Here is a 17380-nt window from a genome sequence, read left to right as displayed (position 1 = left end):
TGCGCGTGTCGCATCATGCCTCAGCGCCTCACCATTAAATGCTGCTCAGGATTTCGACAGCCAATCTCCAGAGGTACGTCTTCATCGAAAGCAGTCTCGTATCTATCTCTGAAAAGATGCTCCAGATACGTTTTTCCTTTGGTTGTGCATATGAGCACGAACACGGGATGATAATCCCGTATATCAAACTTCCGAATCACAGTGGGAACATCTTGTAATCTATTAAGAAGCAAGTGATGGCTGTGGCTCCATATATCACAGAGTCGGGCTTCTATGATTGACTCAGTCAGCACACTGAGACATATGGGTTTGCATACACACAAGGCCATCTCACAGCAGCCAGGTACGGCCGCGCATAAATACCAACTCGCTGACGGCCATCATTTCTATCAGCTTGTCAAACTCCCATCATGGTCGACTCGTTGCCTTGCACCTCCTTGTTTATTGATGGGCAATATCGCCCCGCGAGTACTGGGGAGACTTTCTCCGTATTGAAACCTGGCACACGCACCGTCATCGGCTACGCAGCGGCTGCTACCTCGAAAGACTGTGAAGATGCCATTGCTTCTGCCGCTCGTGCATTCGACTCCTGGGAGCACTCCGCATTGTCTCTGAGGCGCAATATCTTGATACGCGCGGCAGAGTTGCTCAAGACACAGGAGTATCGGGAGCGAGCGGCTAAGGCGATGAAGGAGGAAACATCGGCAACTCCTCTGATAACCCAGTTCGACTTGTTTGCGACAAGTGAGTCGCTGATGAAGGTGGCGGGTATGATCACCATGCTCAAAGGGGAGACGTTCGCATCGAGGATGCCTGGAGGCCAGACGTTCACTCAGAAGAGAGCGATGGGAGTCATGTACGTACCTATGTTGGTTCTCAGAAGTTCGTCGGTTGACCAGGTCCCGTTTGACAGCTATGCGATAGCGCCATGGAATGTACCGCTGATCCTGACGGTCAGAGCTGTAGCGATCCCCATAGTTTGCGGTAACACTGTGTTGCTTAAGCTGTCAGATGTCAGCCCACGCGTGCAAAGTGTTATAACAGACGTTTTGCACGAGGTTCGTTGATGACAGCGTCATCCCTTTCGGAAAGTCGTGCTGATTTGTGTCATGATCCTAGGCGGGCCTACCTGCAGGAGTGCTAAATGTTATCAGCACGCGGAAAGAAGATGCTGCGGCTCTGACGGCGGAGATCATAGCCCATCCTGCAGTACGCACGATCAACGTGCGTACAGTAGCTGAGAACTGTATCGCGTTCACTTATCCTGCATACACAGTTCACGGGAAGCGATACTGTCGCAAAGTCGATCGCTGCTGAAGCGGCAAAGCATCTCAAGCCTTGCGTGTTCGAGCTGGGAGGCAAGGCGCCTGTTATTGTAAGTGATGATTTGTTCATCGTCTTTAGAATCTCTCGCTCATGTCTGCTGTGCTTAGGTGCTCGATGATGCCGACATCGCACATGCTACACGTGCGATCACTGCTGCAGCTTTCATACACTCGGGACAATTCTGTATGGCCACGGAGCGAGTCATCGTCCAGCGATCCGTTGCTCCGGTTTTGATCGCCTCCCTTACAAACCTGTTTGGCCGTATACATGCAGGGAACGACGCTGCATTCGGTACTGCTGTCCTAGGGGCAGATGGAAACAATCGCGGTTCGATCAGGCTTGGTCCGCTGTTTTCGGAGGGCAGTGCTGAGAATGTGGTGCGAATGATCGAAGAAGCCCGAGGAGCCGGTGCAGAGGTGCTGGTGGGAGATGCGAAACGGGATGGGACGATCGTGCAGCCACACCTAGTGCTGATACCGAGCACACTTAAGGACAAAGGCACTGGCTTGAGAATCTGGCAGAGAGAGAGCTTTGGTCCGGGTAAGCTAGACCTGATCACACCTTTGCATTAGCGAATGCTACTTGACAAATCATGCACAGTGATCGTCGTGGTAGAGACAGATTCTGTTGACGAGGCTGTCGAGTTGGCAAACGCCTCGGAGTACTCCCTCATGGCTGGGCTGTGGACGCGCGATGTTAACAGAGCGTTTGATGTTGCTGCACGGATCCGGGCTGGTGAGTAACGATGATGCAGTGCACAACGAAATTGAGGGCACTAACCGAAATCATCGACCTAGGCAGCGTCAACATCAATGGCGAGACGGCATTTATGGAAGGAGATCTCGGAGGCCTTGGGTAAGCGCTCCCGCACTTTTCCTCTGACGCTGGGTCTGCATCTGACCTGCATACCTGATCCTCAGGGGTGCATCGGGTTATGGACGATTCAACGTCGATAATTTCACGGATACTCGCGTGCTTACGTTCCATCCGTCAACTGAACCACCTTATCCGTTACTCAAGGGTCTTGAAGATGCCCGCGAGTAGTTTGATGCGTGCAGTTCGTGGAATTGTATGTGACGAGGGGTATAAGCATTAGCTGTGTGGATTGTTTCGGTAATCAAAACGTTTTCTTTTGCGAACCATCGTGGAGATGAAGTCGACTTCCGTGTCGTCATTCGCCACACTCACTGTGATAAAACCGTTCATCGCCGAGGAATGGGATTACATTTAGGATGCAACAGTTGTAACTGACATACGAGTCAATCTATGCCTACGTCCATTTCCATAAAAGCAGAGAACGCTCCTTCGATCTCACTGCGAGCAATATCTCTAGTTACTGGTGTGCTTACGACTACGTTGATATAGTAGTTGCTGCCGAGTTCTGAACGCTTCGCAGTTCAAAGAGGGTTTCAATCAGCTGATCCCATTTCCTAGTCGCGGCACCTTCTTCAATGAATTTGTGACATGGCACGGATTGTTGGTCCATCCAGAAGATGTCGAGGTCCGGAAACTGTCGATGGAGGAAGCTAGCGAAGCGATCCATGTTGCTCACAAATGCAACAGATCTTATGAACAGCTTTCGCAGAGGATGAGGCGTCATTGGTCCGGCAGCCCAATCAGTGTCTATGAGCGCAGGGAGTTCGAGGTGAACGAGTCTTGGACACCGCGCTAAAACATCCGCAAAAGTCGCGACAGAGGTGCAGCGTTCCTTTCGTGGAGAATCATAACCGATCCGAAGTCGTACCAGGTCGGGCCACGCGCTTGCCATCTCCTTGATATCATCGTCGAATAAAAGGTGCTCATTCCAGCTGAGTTCTATCTCCACAACCTCGAGACCACCGAGTGCCAAGAGAGGCCAGATCGCGGTCATCAATGGAGTGTTCGAGAGATCTATGTGCCACATCCGCAGGTGGAACTCGCGAAGGGTTCGGTCAAGCCCTTGCATGGCGCGTAAGCGGCTGAACATCCTCTGTAAAGTGCCCATCGCGGCTGCGTCCGCATTCGCGTCCCAGCTGATGTCCACGAAGATCTTGATAGATTGCAGGACGGGGGCCTCAAAGCTGTTCAAGAGATTGTACAACAATGGCAGCTTTCCAACTATCGTCAACGTTTTCAAATTACTGAATGTATGCAGTAACGCGTTCTCTGGTGTACCATCTATGCATCGGAGCGTGAGGTTAGTCAGCTCCTCTATGGAAGCGAGAACATCCAACAGTCCTCTGTATATTCCTCCGAGGGGGAGTACGATATCCACGGTGTGTAGGTGCTGCCATCCGGTGATCGGTCGAATCGTCCGAGAGGGGAAGTGACCTTCCAGCTGAAGGTCCTGTGCTGAGCTGAAATTGCCCATGCGGTTCAAGATAGGGCTGAGATCGATGTACTCGTTTTTCATAGTATGAACGGGGCCGCTGAAAAGACCAACTTCCAGGCTACGCAGTCCTTCTGGAGCCAGGAGGAGAACGTAGTGATCGCCGTACGTGGTGAGATCCCATGACAGATGCCGGAGGTTCGGCAAGATAGGATTTTGTCCGTTCAACACCCAGAGGGTGGCAATGATGTCACGATGTGATTTGCGGTTCTCTGAACGGTTGATCGTATGTACCAGCGAAGCATATTGCTGGAAACGTCCCAATTGATGCTTGTTGATCACACACCCATTGACCTGTGATCAGTGTTAGCATTGGTCCAAATGAAAGCGCAAGATGGAAGCTGACATTTTCCTCATGATATGTGAGGATAACGCAAAAGAGAGCATCGAGACTATCGAGATTCCTCCAAAGGACGTGGGAAGCAAGGTTTTGGAACTGCTTGCTGACTCGCGCCAGGTTTGCTAGAGTTCGACGGTCCGCTCGGTTAGCACGAGTAATCCCTGCGTTATGTGACCATCTGCCCGGAGAAAGGTTTTCAAAGATCGTGAGGATAATCTCGTTGACATGCAGCATCCGATGTGTGTTCATCTTGAGACTGAATGGTAATTGTGAGCTGCGTAGACCACAGGAGTGCGTCGCTATAAACGCACCTGGTGGGAGTGGGCTGGATTCTTGCCAAAGGGGCAAGATCCGGCTACATTTATGTTGCGCCGCCCGTTGCCACTCGACCCGCAAAAGAAAACGTGGTCACTCCCTGCCTACCACGCACCAATTGCGAGCCGCGGGTATTAGTTTCATTCTGCGGCTGATGCCACGTTTTTTCAATGGCAGTGGCCAAGCGCCAACGGTGCACAGAAATGAGGGCAGTTACCACTGAGGGCCGCGCCCCCCAGTACTTCGTAGTTTCGCAGTGTTGGCCTTTCATCCTGCATCTATTACTTGATCCTAGCTCTGCGCCCGAATATTCTCATAGAGGGGGACAGGCTCGGCCGCCATGGCGGTAAACAGCATTTGTTGGATTGATCTAGATCGGCAGTGGGAAAACGTGGCCAATGCGAGGCGAGAACGACTCATAATTTATGAGGCCCGGAGCTTCTCGATAGTCGTCCTCAGTGTCCAATGAATAAACGCCATGGTCTCGGATTTGCGGTTGAAACTTGCCATATGCCTTTCAGCTGCTGACGTGCTCGGTGTCCCCCACTATGTCGTCCGCTTCTTTACGTCGGTCTCGTGGATGGTTCACAACTCCTAACCGAGCCTGCGGCGCACATCCACAACTGGCTGACCGAGGATTCAACACTTGCCTTATGAAGGGATGGACGAGCCTCGGAAAGTACAGGATCTAGTAGGAGACCATCCTATACACGGATATTATGAATTGCGCACAACACAAGTAGAAGGGATGAGAGAACAAATGGGTATTTCTGCTGGCGGGTCTTCAGTAAGTATACTGAGAATCACGTAAATGCGACGCATTCACTTCTGGCCATTGCAGGCGTTCGATGCGGGGGCCTCTGTTCCATATGTGGCCAACATGGTTTGAAAAGGCTATTCCTTCAGATGACACACCTTCTATATGGCTTCCATGCAAGCGCAGCCGTATGACTCCTTGAAGTTGCAAATGAACGCAAGCGCTGCAGTGTCGCGTCGCGTGTAAGTCACTGAATCTTCTCCACGCAAGTATAATGCACCAAGCAGGCATATCGGTGTCACTAACCGTAGATTGCAGAGGATAATCCGGAGGGCCACGTCGAACGTCGGCGACGATCTTCAGGCTCGTCATGATAAGAAGGGAGTCCGATATAGCGGCAGGGTTCTAGAGAAAGGGACAAAAATAATATGCATCCTAACGTGAAGACATACTACGAAGACATGCGAGACTGTTGGTATAATGGACAAGAGCAGGAGGGCAAGTTTACCGTGACCATTTCCGACCCAGGCCACAGGCCATGATGATCTTTGACTTAGACGCGCGCAACACTGAAGCACGTGAAGCGAAGTTACAGTCTCAGGAGGAGCCGGCTGTCCGAGCAGTTCCCTCGATAACCCATTCTTTCCGACAGCGTGCTCTTTACGTTCTATAGAGCGGTTGATTCGCAAAATGTCAACAACTCTGGCGTCATTCAATCGCTGCTCGAGCCGTTGTACGGAAGCTATTGCGAGACTAACCTGGAAGGCTGTGTAACTCAAAATGCCCCACGATGAGAAGATTCCGCGTTAGAAAGTGCTATAATCAGGGGGGGTTTGACCTGCAAATCAGACTTTCCGGTATTGTGTCTGCTTCATTCTGCCGGCCCTTTCCCTACAGGATTATAACCCGCGTTCAGGTCGACCGTTCACATGCATGAGTAACGCTACAGCCACCAGCTCTTACATATGCATCTCCTCGTGGGATTTAGCTTGGCGACGTGGATAGCTTGGCTCGCCATCGACGGATGGCAGCGGATGGCCCGCCGTGATTGCCGGGCCGTGGGTTGAGATCTTGAGAGCTCGCAGCTAATGGTGTTATCTACGATCGCTGCATCTCGCCGTCTCCTCAGCAGAGTCACCGCAGACGATGACTACCCTCGACGTCGCCAAAGCGCGCAAAGCGTTCCCCGCCCTCTCATCTACTTTCATTTACGCCGACAACGCTGGCGGCTCGCAATGCCTCGCGGACGCCGCTGCCCGCATCTCGGACTACCTTCTGCACACGAACGTCCAACTTGGCGCGGATTACGCAGTCTCGGTTGCAAGCACCGGGCGTGTTGCGGCTGGCGCGGAGGCCGCACGGGAGCTGTTCAACGCGGAGAGTGTGGACGAAGTGGCGTTTGGGAGCAGTGCGACGATGCTTGTGGAGAACTTGGCGCGCGCGATGGAGATAGATGTGCATGCGGGAGATGAGCTGATCATCACTGGGGAACATGAAGGTGCGTGCCCACGTTCTAGCGTTATTGATGGGGCTGGATCAGACTGATTTGATCGTCGATCTTTTCTAGCGAATGGAGGTCCATGGAAGAGACTTGCAGCCCGCAGAGGAGCGACGATCAAGACCTGGAACGCCTCGCACATCTCTGCATATCCCAATAACCCTTACGCGGTGTCGTTGCAACTGGACGATCTGCTCCCGCTCATCAGCACCAAGACACGGCTGGTCGCGTTCACCGGATGCTCGAACATCCTTGGATCCATCGTCCCGGTGAAGGAAGTAGTACAAGCGGTGAGAAGACGGGCAAAGGAGTTGGGAGCGGGAAAGGTTGAGGTCTGTGTGGATTGCGTCGCGTACGCTCCCCATAGACGGATGGACGTTCGCGATTGGGATGTCGATTACTGCGTATTCTCCATGTACAAGGCAAGTTATTCGATATGGTTGCGAAGACCTACTGAGGTCCAACTCATGCAGGTATACGGCCCGCATGCCTCGGTGCTCTATACTCGCACCACCTCACTGAGACAATCACTCTCGTCACTCGCACATCACTTCCTTGCACCTCAAGTTGTATTAAAGCCATATAAGTTGCAGCCCGGGGGCCCAGGATACGAGGTTGTATACGGATGCACCGCCGTCCCGGTTTATCTACGTTCGCTCACGCCTTCTTCATCCCTCGAAGACGCTTTTGATGCGATTGCAAAGCACGAGCAGACACTCATCGCTCCTCTGCTCGCGTACTTGCGCAGCAAGGAAAGTAGAGGGGTGAGAATCGTGGGCGATGAAGGAGAGAGTCTGAACAGGGTGCCGACCATAAGCTTCGTAGTGATCGGGAAGCGGGCGATGAGAAGCAGTGATGTCGTGCGCGGGTTTGACGAAAGGGAAGAAGTAAGTGGCCAATACTACGAGCAGGGGGCAGTAGTCACTGTCCCCTGCACGCGTTTCCCACCGCTTCGGCTGATTGTCGCGCGTTCATCCGCTCATATAGATCGGCATCCGTTATGGACACTTTTATGCCTACACCTTGGTGGACACACTAGAGCCGAGACTCGAGACGGAGGATGGAGTAGTGCGGATCTCTCTCGTACATTACAACACGGTCGACGAGGTCGACAGGATCATTGAGACGCTGGAGGAGACACTAGCGTGAATACGTTGGCAGTGGGTGGTCGTTAAATATTTTTAAGTGCGCATTATGGAATGATAATTCCGTCGGAGTGAGAAGGGAAAGCATGACCGAGCCAAAGCAGGTCCCAGGAACATCGAACGTGCTTGGACGCAACGGGTTGAGGGGCGCGCGACAAGCGCGCCCTGACCGACGCGACGTGACCGCATTCACGTGCAAGAATGTCACATCACGCCGGGCGAGTGTTTGACGGTGTCCGCCCGCTTTGACTCCACGCATCGATGGACCTCTTCTCGACTTGATTATATCACGCTTCCAAAATGGCTCGTTCATGGCTTCTATTTGTTGAATATTCTCTCGTTCGGTGGCACTCAGGCAGCTGGTGATTCCATTGACTCTCGAGGAAATCCGAAGCGGTTAGGCGGACCTCAAGGACGGGGTCGAGACTGATAGTCTCGATCGACACCACGCAGCATGGCAATCATTCATGGGGCTCGCTGAGATGTCCGCAAGGCACCGTGTAATGGCGGCTTCAGCTGCCGGGAGAGCTCTGTCGATGGAAAGCTCTGTCGATTTGCGAGTCGGAAAGATAGAGCATGATTGACCGATCGGTGAGCGGAGTAACGTTCGGTCACTGGAATGCAGAGTGTTGAAAATGCGATGTGATTTGGGTTGCGTTGTGCAAGATCTGAATTGCGATACAGGCATCCAGACCGTTACGATTATTTTTGGCCTCGCGTCTTACGATCCCCTGAACGCTGAGCCACGATAGGGGAACACGTCCTGGCTGAACTCTTGAGCGAAATATGATTGGCCTGTGGTACCTGCTAGCATAACTCTGGCAGCGCTCGCGTCCAATTGGACGTATTGCGGGTCGAGATTCTTTTGGCATCAAGCTTCCTTGTTCTCTGTGCGAATGCAGGATTGTTTCCGACGTCGGACCTCAGATTTTCAAGCGCGCTCGTAGGCAGTTGATGGGCTCGTCTTCTCTGGAGAGTTGGAGGGTGTATGCTTGCTGCGGATGGAACACCCTTACAGCCGTCCCAGCCTTGGCATTTGCCGTTTGTACGACAAGGACAGGGGGGAGAGAACAGGAGTTGAAGCTCATTCGATCTCGATCAAATTGTGATCCCGACTAGCAGCATTTCCACTGAATCTCGTGTCACCCGCATTTGTGCGCGTGTTGGTCTCGCTCAGCTTCCTTGGCTAGCCCAGTCAGAATCCGAACGTGAGCCAGCCCGGCCTAATCTCGAACCGCCGCCCAGCCAAGCGTGCCACTCGGTCTGCTTCATGAGGCGGATGCGCCTGCTCCTCGCGTTCCGCGGTGCTTGCATCCTCGCTCCACCCCTACCCTCCTGCCGTCCGCATCCGCCTCTGCATCCTGTTCGTTCTACCAGCTTACTCCTGTGCAGGTCTCAGGATTGTTTGCTCTTGAATCGTCTTTGCTTCGCATTATGCCAGTCAATTCTCGACCACGCAGAGCGTCCTGTGCGACCGAAGCCGCTCAGTTGGCTGTGGAAGCGCGTATGCCCGCTGTGCGGTTCTCTGTGAAGGATGCCCTGCCACAGATGACGGAGCGGCCTCAAGGGGAAAGAGGATCCGTCGCTGGAAAGGAGCAGGAAGAAGGAAGATCTCCACATACGTCGCGCGGGATCCTTCATCGGACGCAGCTAAACCTTGATCCATATGCTGCGCCTTCTCCAACACGTTTTGCCGAGACGTATGCCTCACCCAGTACATCCCGCTCTATTACGCCTCGACAGCGCGATGACAAGCGCCTCTCGGTGCCGAATGTCCCTTCTGTCAATAGCTACCCACGCTTCTCTTCTCTGCCTTCGTCCCGCCTCTCTGACGCTTATTCCGAGCCGCTGAGCCCCTTGCATGCAGACTACCAGCAAGGGGGTCACGTTCCTTCCTCTCCAACGTCGTCCTTCGCTCGCATTCCTCTCTCTTCCCGTAGCCAGCTTGCAAACCCGAAGCTCAGCATGGTCCACTCTATTGACACCGAGTACGACCGCCTCGCGAGAGCATGCGGCCAGCTCCCACCTGGTGTAGCTTCGTCGCGACATCGGGCAGCTTCATGGGCTCCTGCCGCTCCTGGACAGGTGGCGGAGGAAGACCCGCTCAACGAGGGCAGCAACGGCGGTGCCAGGCATAGACGTGCGCGATCGATGCGCGTCGCCGGCCACACCCCGTACGTGTTGGACGACCCGGGCCCTTCGAGTTTGCTGTGGCAGCACGACATGCGCGAGGGCACGCTCCAGCCGCGCGATGCGCCGCCGTTCCAGCAGCCAGAACCCCGCGGGGTGCTCCTATCCCTCTCGCGGTTGTTGCAGCTGGGTCGCCAAGACGTGAACGATTACATCGAGATGGATGAGTTTCTCGAGCGGAAGCATGAGGAGGAGCGGGAGCGGCAGGTGTGGTTGGACAGGCGAGCAAAGGCGGCGGAGATGGGGAAGGAGCGAGCTCGTATGTCGTTTTGCTATTGTTGATCGATCTGATCGGGCTAACGTGGTTACTCGTGAAGCGGGGATATTCGGTGCGTCTCTTCGGGATGCTGTAAGTCGCTCTCCTGCAAATACGATCATGGGTGGGCGCAAGCATGAGATACCCACTGTCGTGCATACTTGTGTGGAAGAGCTATACAGAACAGGTTGGTTATTTCGCCTACTTGTGACGATCGTCAGGCTGACGCATATACACAGGCATCTACCAAACCGACCTGTTTCGCGCCCTCCCTAACCGCGCGAATCTCGTAGAATTGGTCCGCGCATTCGACACGAATGCTAATGTGTCCCGCTCACCGTTGCTACGCCACGCCCCGATGGCTGATATATGCGCTGTGCTGACGTCATACATCAATTCCCTTCCCGAGCCGCTCTTCGATCGCACGATGCACGATGCTCTGTGGACCTGGTGCGTACAAGCGGAGATGAGCGAGGACGAGAAGAAGAAGGACGCTCTGGATGCTCAGGATGCTCAGGACGCGAAGAGCGAGAGCGAGAGCTTTGTGCGCGCGCCTGCCCGAATGTTCCGGAGGCGTTCCCTGTCGGAACCGAAGACGCCCCCCTCGTTGTCCCAGAGCGCGAACACAAAGACACCACAGGAGCAGGAGCGTGAGGACGCGGACAAGGAGCGTCGGTGTATTGCCGTCACTAGACACATCCTGCAGCTCATTCCGCCGGAGAGCCTGTCATTGCTCGCATATCTCTTCGCCTTCTTCACGCAGATTCCTCTGTGCCCAGATAACGGTCTCTCGTACGAAGACATCGCACGGATTTTCGCCCATCGTTTGCTCGGCGGGCCCAGCAAGAATGCTGCGAGGTCGCTTATGATGTGGTTGCTCAATCGCTGGAGTGCTATATCCGAAAATTTGCTCGGCGGCGACGAGAATGATAGCGATGCGCTCCAATCAAATTTAGTACGACGCATGAGCTCAGGACGCTTACGGCGTTTGTCTTTGCCACCCCAGTGGAGCGAGGGCATGCCTACGCATGATGACAGTCTGCAAGTCCCGTCATATGCGACACCTCTTGGACGGCCGTATTCGTCGTCGGTATCGTCCGACACATCGTCGAGTACTGCGGAATCTATGGAGAGTGAAGACGAGCCCAGCGCGCGGGGCACGTTGGCGTACGATATGCAAGACATGCGCGAGAGGAAAGCTGCATATGAAGCACACCTCGGCCTTCCAGACGACGACTACTATGGGAAGTCCTCTGTTCAAGAGCACGGCTTCGTCACGACACCTCTTTCCGGTGAGTCACGCTGAAGTTGTTGGATTACGCCGTATCCTTATAAAGGCCGTATCTTAGATGACTACGACTTTCTCAAGTTTTACGACTATTTCAGGAAGGAGAAGAACGCATTCGAAAGCGATTCAGAGAGCGTTTGTTCTACAGGTAATCGCACATCTTTTGTCATTCACCGTCATCGGTATATCTGACAAGGCGCCGTGTATGCAGATATGGATGAACCGTCTGCTCCGAGTGCAGGGCAAACCCCGCACGTCTCGAACGACTTCCCGTCGGCTGTCGCGTCGTCGAATCACAAGCTCTCCTCCGCGTTGCAACGCATATCGGAGCTCGAATCAGAGCTGCAACGCACGCGGGATTCCCGAACGTCTCTGGAGGACGTGCTTTTGCCCGATTCCACGACTACGGGCATGCCTCAGAAGCTTCGAAACGAACTGTCCGACGAGTCGCCGGAAGAAATCGAATACATGCGACGCGAGACAGCGCAGAAGCAGCTGGAAGTTGCGCTGAACGAGCGAGACGACGCGAAGAAACTTCTCCAGGGTTTCAAGCAGTTGATTGATGAGGCTTTGCTGCAGTGATGTTCTCGAGGTAAATGTGTACAGTATATTTCATTCATCCCGCATAAGTACCACTAGGATAGAGAAAGAACGTATATTATCCAGCAACCCACTGCGCTTCTGCTGTATCGATTGATGTACCATACATGATTGTTACTATACACGGCATTCACGGGATCTCTTTCGTCTGTTCATACTTCAACGAGGCTGGCGATGTCACGGTCATAGGAGGTGGTGCAGTGGGCATGATACAATCGCACGTGCTATAGCACATCGACAGGTTACGTGAGCCGTTCTTCAAATTCTTAGACTGTGCGAATGGCCTGTTGAGCCGCTACGCGAACTATGAACATGACGTGAATACACTGAGCATGGCAAATGTATTCGAGGACGCACCATGATAGTCTGGGGTAAGTTGTTCACTGCATTCTGAAGGTTGTCGTACATTTCATTTGGATTGTATAGCCTTCTACAGCAAAAAGGGCATGTCGCTTCGATTACCGAGGACACCTCTGATGCGTTGAGTTGCGCGGGACTGATTGTGCGACCGAACGGAGCTTCATCTGCACGCAACAACCATAATTCCTTCAAATACCTCCACTGAGCATGCTCAAGTTTTGCTCGGCAACCTTTGCAGTTTTCTCCTGTATTGGCAGGAAATCGGGTAACATCGTTCAGTGCTTTCCTCAGAGCGTCTTTCCTCTGTCTATGCAGTAGAAAAAGTCGCACTGAGAGATACCCTTCCATGCAGGAGAGTTCTGCTACCGCCGTTGGGGTAGATAGATCGAAGGAAAGCGCGTACGACGATGCCAATTGCGCCTGTGCTTTCCAAGACCGTGCACCTGCAAGCCGATAAATGCGCAATGAGGTCGATTCCGTTAGATAGATGGTGATCATGTTTCGTATAATAGAGACGGGTCCCGGCATGTCGTACTTCTCTGCAGCTAAGAGAATGGATTCCACGAGATCCAGCGAGCTTAAATCGGAAAGCTCCATTGCACAGATCATCTGTAGAAGGGGCACGAGCACTGTTGAGTCTTCGTCCAGGTGAAGGACATCGTCGGAGACGGTGCCAGGACCTTGGGGCAAGCTAGACATTGCAGCGAACCATCCTGATGCGCGCTTCAATGTGTACAGGTGAACGCGGAACAAGATGGCATCGTGCGATGACAGCGTAATGGTGCCTGCATCCTCAGCAGTGAACAATGGATGCCAGTTGCTCTGATCAAGTACATAAATGAACGACAGCCTACCACGATACAAAATGCGGGAGGATCATACTCACACTGTGAACGGTGCTCATATTATTCTGAATAGACATGCTTGCAAGATCGAAAGTCTTGGAAAATCCAGTGCAGACTGAAAAGTTTGACGATGGCTGCGCGATGACAATGATCGATATGCGATCTGAGGCGTATGACACTTCGGTTGACGGGGTGACCTATACACGTGGCAACGTTCTGGAGAGATGAGTGGTTACTTGTATATCTCAGACGCGACTATACGGCACTGATGGCAGGATGTGTGGCCTAATATGCTCGACGGTAAATGTCGCGCGCCAATTCGCAAGTTCGATCTGCCGCTGCCAGGAGACTCCTTCCCACGCCACATCCAATCAGCGTTGACTGCGACACGCTGAGGCTGCTCCGTCCATAATCATGTAGCCACGAGATTTCTGGCTTTCCAGCACACTACTGCAACATCTATTTGACATATGATTTACCTATACATGCAGACTCTTCAGAAGAGCTCAGCAGATCTGCCTCGTCGTTCAATTGTTATATATATATATATATTGAAGTTACGTTGCAACAGTTTGTGCACAGTGGAAAAATGAAGCCTTGGGACTACAAAACGCATGTGCTTAGAGTGCATCGCAGAACACTGGCAAACTGCGTCCACTTGAGGCGCAACCCTGAACGTCGATCTAACTTTCGAAATTAACGGCTACCACCAAATCTAGCCTTGGACTTAGATGAATGCTTTCTCATCGGTATTGTACTCAAGATAACCGACAACATCGCCTCAAGCGTCTAGGAATAAGCAAACTGATCCGCTAATACCTGGATTGGCAGCCGTGCCTGATCGTCGACAAGTGTGAACACTACGAAAACAAAAAATTCTGGATCAAATTAGAGCATATTGTCTCCCGCCTATGATCTGCTTCAAACAGCCCCCGCGATCGCGTATACAGGTGACTTCTGTGGATGCAGCAGGAGCACGCGGTCGTCGGTGAAATTAGATATCGTGAATCGGCCATAACCCGAGAGGCCGCTGTTTCGAATTGAGTTTCATGCCCAACGTTATTCCTGAAAACGCATGCTTACCCAATGCCTCCCATGGCTCCTTCGCCGTGCACCGACTGTCCGTTAATGTTGATGTATCCTGTAGTTCAAGACCCGTCATGGTTCTGAGCGCTCCAGTTGAAAACATATGTGCCTTACCTGCCCGGATGCGCGGAGCTACCTCGAGCGCGGTGTGGAGGTTCTGTGTCCATAATGCTGCCATGAGGGAATAATCGGACGTATTCGCCAACTGCACTGCCTCGTCGATGGTATCCACTGCGGTCAGAGTGACGACTGGAGCGACGACGCTCAGCGAAGGGAGTCCGTCTTTTATTCATCGGGCGCAGCCTCACCTGGTCCGAAGCACTCCTCGTCCCAGAGTGCCATTCCTGGTTTGACGTCGGAAAGCAGATGTGGCTGGACCACTGAGATTTGCCTGGTTATGTCTCCGACCAGGATACGCGCGCCAGTATCCCTTGCCTCGCGGATCATCTTGAGCACGCGCTCTGCTGATTCCTCTGATACTAATGACGATAATGCCTTGCCAGTGCCTCCGGCTTTGAGTGAACCGAAGCTTTCGACCAGAGAGGAGGTGAGAGAGCTTAAGGCACCGCGCTGGACGATGACACGTTGAGTCGACATGCAGATTTGGCTGGTGTTCATCAGGCCGCCGGTGGTGATTGCTTGTGCTGCGGCTTCGAGGTCTGCGTCCTCTAGGACCTGCGAAAGATGCTGAGGATAGTTTTTGTTGGAAGTGGCGGACCGACGGCACTTTCGGTAGAACGCGCTCAACGCGTCGGGAGGGACGAGTGCCAAGCGACGGCTGAAACGCGTCGCAGGCGGTACCTGGAAACGGAGCGGGCGAGTACGGAAGGGTGGAAAAGACATATAAGTACGCACCTGTAGTACCATAGGCCCCAGTCGTTTGTGGCCTCACCAGCCTCTCACTCCCATTGCGCCCATGAGACGGGAAGGTGCCGGCTGGTTAACACCCTTGCCGCACCAGGATTTCCTAGAGTTTTTTGTAGATCAGACGAGACGTTGCATATGATGACGGGGCAATTGCCGCTGAGCTCCAGCACACAGGGCTTCAGGTGCTTTGCAGCCTCCATTGCGATGGCTCTGCCCACGTTCGGACCGCCTGTGAACTATTCAATCACAGATGTGAGCGGAAGCTTGTACCTGAAAGAGAATCTCTTACGTTGATCTTTCGTACAGCTGGATGAGCGATCATCTCCGCCATGCACTTGCTGATGTCCTCCTCTGCTATGGAGATGGTGTTCAAAACTCCCTTTGGCAATCCCACCTGTCGATCCTCCATTTAGATATCGACATGAAGAAAGAATGATGCTTATGCATACCTCCTGGAATATCTCGCCAACGAGACTTTGGATTCGAGGACTGACCGCAGAACACTTCAGGACGACCGTGTTACCACAGATGATGGGAATGGAAACGGCGCGGAAAGCCAACGCCAAGGGCACGTTCCATGGCGCGAGCGCAAGGCTGTTAGGCGGTACGATGAGCGAGCGCGAAAGACCATTCGAGGACCGCTTTTCGCGTACATGACTCCCATGGTTCTTTTCTGTATCATCATCTGCGCGCCGGGTATCAAGGAAGGCTGGACCTCTTCCTTGAGCTGATGGACCACCGCGGCGTTGTGGCGCAGGTTGTAGACTGATGCCATCAGCTCGAAGCCTACCATGAAATCGGTAAACGCCAGCTCCTCCTTCAACGCTTTTGAGATTTTCGCTTGATACTTGGGCGTCGTGAGGAGCTCTGAAGCTTTTGATGAATATGTTTTGCCTATTGGTTAGAGGCGAGTGCTCCCAGTCGGAGGAGGCAGCGGCAGCCGCGTCGATGGCATCGTGACAGTCTTCGCTGGAGGCAGCTGCTGCGTGCCCTATGACTGCTTGCGAGAACGGGTTGCGCACGTCGTATCGCGCGTTGGTGCTCGATGGACGCGATGTCCCGTCGATAAAGAGGGGCGTGAAGGCATTCGTCATGATGTCAAGGTGTGATGAGTAATGTCAATGAGAGCGCCGTGAGTGGAAATGTTTTTTGGTCGGTCAGCGAACCGCGGTCAAGTTGTGGATACTTATAGGCAGCATGGATGACTTCGGTCAGCCATGGATCTTGAACCGCAACCACCATCTTCTTCCGCTAGCGCCGGGGGCTCGTCCTCCTCGTCAACGGAACTCGTGCACACAGACTACACCCCCAAACTTACACTAGCTGTCCGACAGGCCTTACGGCAATGGCAGGCTCAGGGACCCTCTGAGCTGCTCACTGACATCGACTCTCTGATCGATGCCGCCTTTGCGATTCATCAGGCAGTGTTTCGAGTCGTCGGCCGTGCCGAGCTGTCGACCCGAAAGAACACTGACCTGGACGATCTCCACAAACAACGTCTTCTAGGAAATCGTGGTGCGGCAAGGGTGTTAGCCAGCCGGCACCTTCCCGTCTCATGGGCGCAATGGGAGTGAGAGGCTGGTGAGGCCACAAACGACTGGGGCCTTGGTACTACAGGTGCGTACTTATATGCTTTTCCGCCCTTCCGTACTCGCCCGCTCCGTTTCCAGGTACTGCCCTGCGATGCGTTTCAGCCGTCGCTTGGCGCTCGTCCCTCCCGACGCGTTGAGCGCGTTCTACCGAAAGTGCCGTCGGTCGGCCACTTCCAACACGCCCCCTCGCGCGAGAATGCGTAGGTATTTCGTATCGCGCCCCCTCGGCGCCCCGTCCCTCTTCTTACTGCGCGTGACGTCCGCGCTCCCGGTTCCTTTGTGTCGCCCTCCCGGTGAGTGCCCTGTCCGTCTTGTATAGCGCCTGGACCGCAGAGCGCTCCGCCACTTGTATAGCGCCTTTACGGTCCAGGCGCTGCCCCATTTGTGTGTGCGCCTGGGCACCAGCGCCGCACATCCTTTTGTATAGCGCCCGTGCCAGGTCGCTCCCGCCTTGCGATTCCGCTGCCAATGCAGCCCGGCTCGCGTCGCCGACCGTATCGAGTGGTTTCGCCCCCTCGAGCTGAGTGGCACCGCCTCGACACTGCGC

General features: G+C 53.7%; 7 protein-coding genes across 7 annotated transcripts; 4 read left to right on the top strand and 3 right to left on the bottom strand.

The window, feature by feature from the left end:
- Positions 1-410: 410 nt before the first annotated feature.
- Positions 411-2370, top strand: LAESUDRAFT_760836 (aldehyde dehydrogenase; the record flags this gene model as incomplete). The annotated part of the gene is made up of 8 exons (XM_040912813.1): positions 411-856; positions 914-1058; positions 1120-1224; positions 1277-1375; positions 1434-1866; positions 1927-2061; positions 2124-2181; positions 2247-2370. The coding sequence occupies 8 exons, from the start codon at positions 411-413 to the stop codon at positions 2368-2370; spliced, it is 1545 nt and encodes a 514-aa protein (XP_040762558.1).
- A 307-nt stretch (positions 2371-2677) lies between these two features.
- Positions 2678-4283, bottom strand: LAESUDRAFT_760835 (uncharacterized protein; the record flags this gene model as incomplete). The annotated part of the gene is made up of 2 exons (XM_040912812.1): positions 2678-3988; positions 4041-4283. 2 exons carry the CDS (start codon positions 4281-4283, stop codon positions 2678-2680), a joined length of 1554 nt encoding a protein of 517 aa, XP_040762557.1.
- Positions 4284-6097: 1814 nt separating this feature from the next.
- Positions 6098-7830, top strand: LAESUDRAFT_813923 (PLP-dependent transferase). Its single transcript, XM_040914541.1, has 3 exons — positions 6098-6604; positions 6674-7491; positions 7592-7830. Exons 1-3 carry the CDS (start codon positions 6253-6255, stop codon positions 7751-7753), a joined length of 1332 nt encoding a protein of 443 aa, XP_040762556.1. The 5' UTR covers positions 6098-6252; the 3' UTR covers positions 7754-7830.
- A 1353-nt stretch (positions 7831-9183) lies between these two features.
- On the top strand, positions 9184-12065 carry LAESUDRAFT_760833 (uncharacterized protein; the record flags this gene model as incomplete). Its single annotated transcript, XM_040912811.1, has 5 exons — positions 9184-10198; positions 10257-10382; positions 10435-11487; positions 11545-11631; positions 11695-12065. 5 exons carry the CDS (start codon positions 9184-9186, stop codon positions 12063-12065), a joined length of 2652 nt encoding a protein of 883 aa, XP_040762555.1.
- Positions 12066-12212: 147 nt separating this feature from the next.
- LAESUDRAFT_285015 (uncharacterized protein) lies at positions 12213-13579 on the bottom strand. The gene is made up of 3 exons (XM_040901833.1): positions 13330-13579; positions 12441-13265; positions 12213-12387 (listed from the first exon to the last, which is right to left on the bottom strand). Exons 1-3 carry the CDS (start codon positions 13363-13365, stop codon positions 12379-12381), a joined length of 870 nt encoding a protein of 289 aa, XP_040762554.1. The 5' UTR covers positions 13366-13579; the 3' UTR covers positions 12213-12378.
- Positions 13580-14007: 428 nt separating this feature from the next.
- On the bottom strand, positions 14008-16335 carry LAESUDRAFT_744184 (aldehyde dehydrogenase; the record flags this gene model as incomplete). The annotated part of the gene is made up of 9 exons (XM_040911298.1): positions 14008-14318; positions 14372-14429; positions 14489-14623; positions 14683-15049; positions 15385-15477; positions 15531-15635; positions 15691-15835; positions 15895-16135; positions 16203-16335. The coding sequence occupies 9 exons, from the start codon at positions 16333-16335 to the stop codon at positions 14210-14212; spliced, it is 1386 nt and encodes a 461-aa protein (XP_040762553.1). The 3' UTR covers positions 14008-14209.
- A 123-nt stretch (positions 16336-16458) lies between these two features.
- On the top strand, positions 16459-16815 carry LAESUDRAFT_760829 (uncharacterized protein; the record flags this gene model as incomplete). The annotated part of the gene is made up of 1 exon (XM_040912810.1): positions 16459-16815. The coding sequence occupies one exon, from the start codon at positions 16459-16461 to the stop codon at positions 16813-16815; it is 357 nt and encodes a 118-aa protein (XP_040762552.1).
- Between the last annotated feature and the right edge of the window lie 565 nt (positions 16816-17380).

This window comes from Laetiporus sulphureus (assembly GCF_001632365.1).
Source record: "Laetiporus sulphureus 93-53 unplaced genomic scaffold LAESUscaffold_30, whole genome shotgun sequence".
In the NCBI taxonomy this organism is placed as follows: Eukaryota; Fungi; Basidiomycota; class Agaricomycetes; order Polyporales; family Laetiporaceae; genus Laetiporus; species Laetiporus sulphureus.
The sequence above is the reverse complement of the archived record's forward strand: the minus strand, read 5'-3'. Positions and strand labels throughout refer to the sequence as shown.

Coding starts and splice junctions, on each gene's coding strand:
- LAESUDRAFT_813923 (XM_040914541.1), top strand. CDS start 6,253: ATGACTACCCTCGACGTCGCCAAAGCGCGCAAAGCGTTCCCCGCCCTC. Junction 6,605..6,673: donor CATCACTGGGGAACATGAAG/GTGCGTGCCCAC, acceptor GATCTTTTCTAG/CGAATGGAGGTCCATGGAAG. Junction 7,492..7,591: donor GGTTTGACGAAAGGGAAGAA/GTAAGTGGCCAA, acceptor CCGCTCATATAG/ATCGGCATCCGTTATGGACA.
- LAESUDRAFT_285015 (XM_040901833.1), bottom strand. CDS start 13,365: ATGTCTATTCAGAATAATATGAGCACCGTTCACAGT. Junction 13,266..13,329: donor ATATGAGCACCGTTCACAGT/GTGAGTATGATC, acceptor GTACTTGATCAG/AGCAACTGGCATCCATTGTT.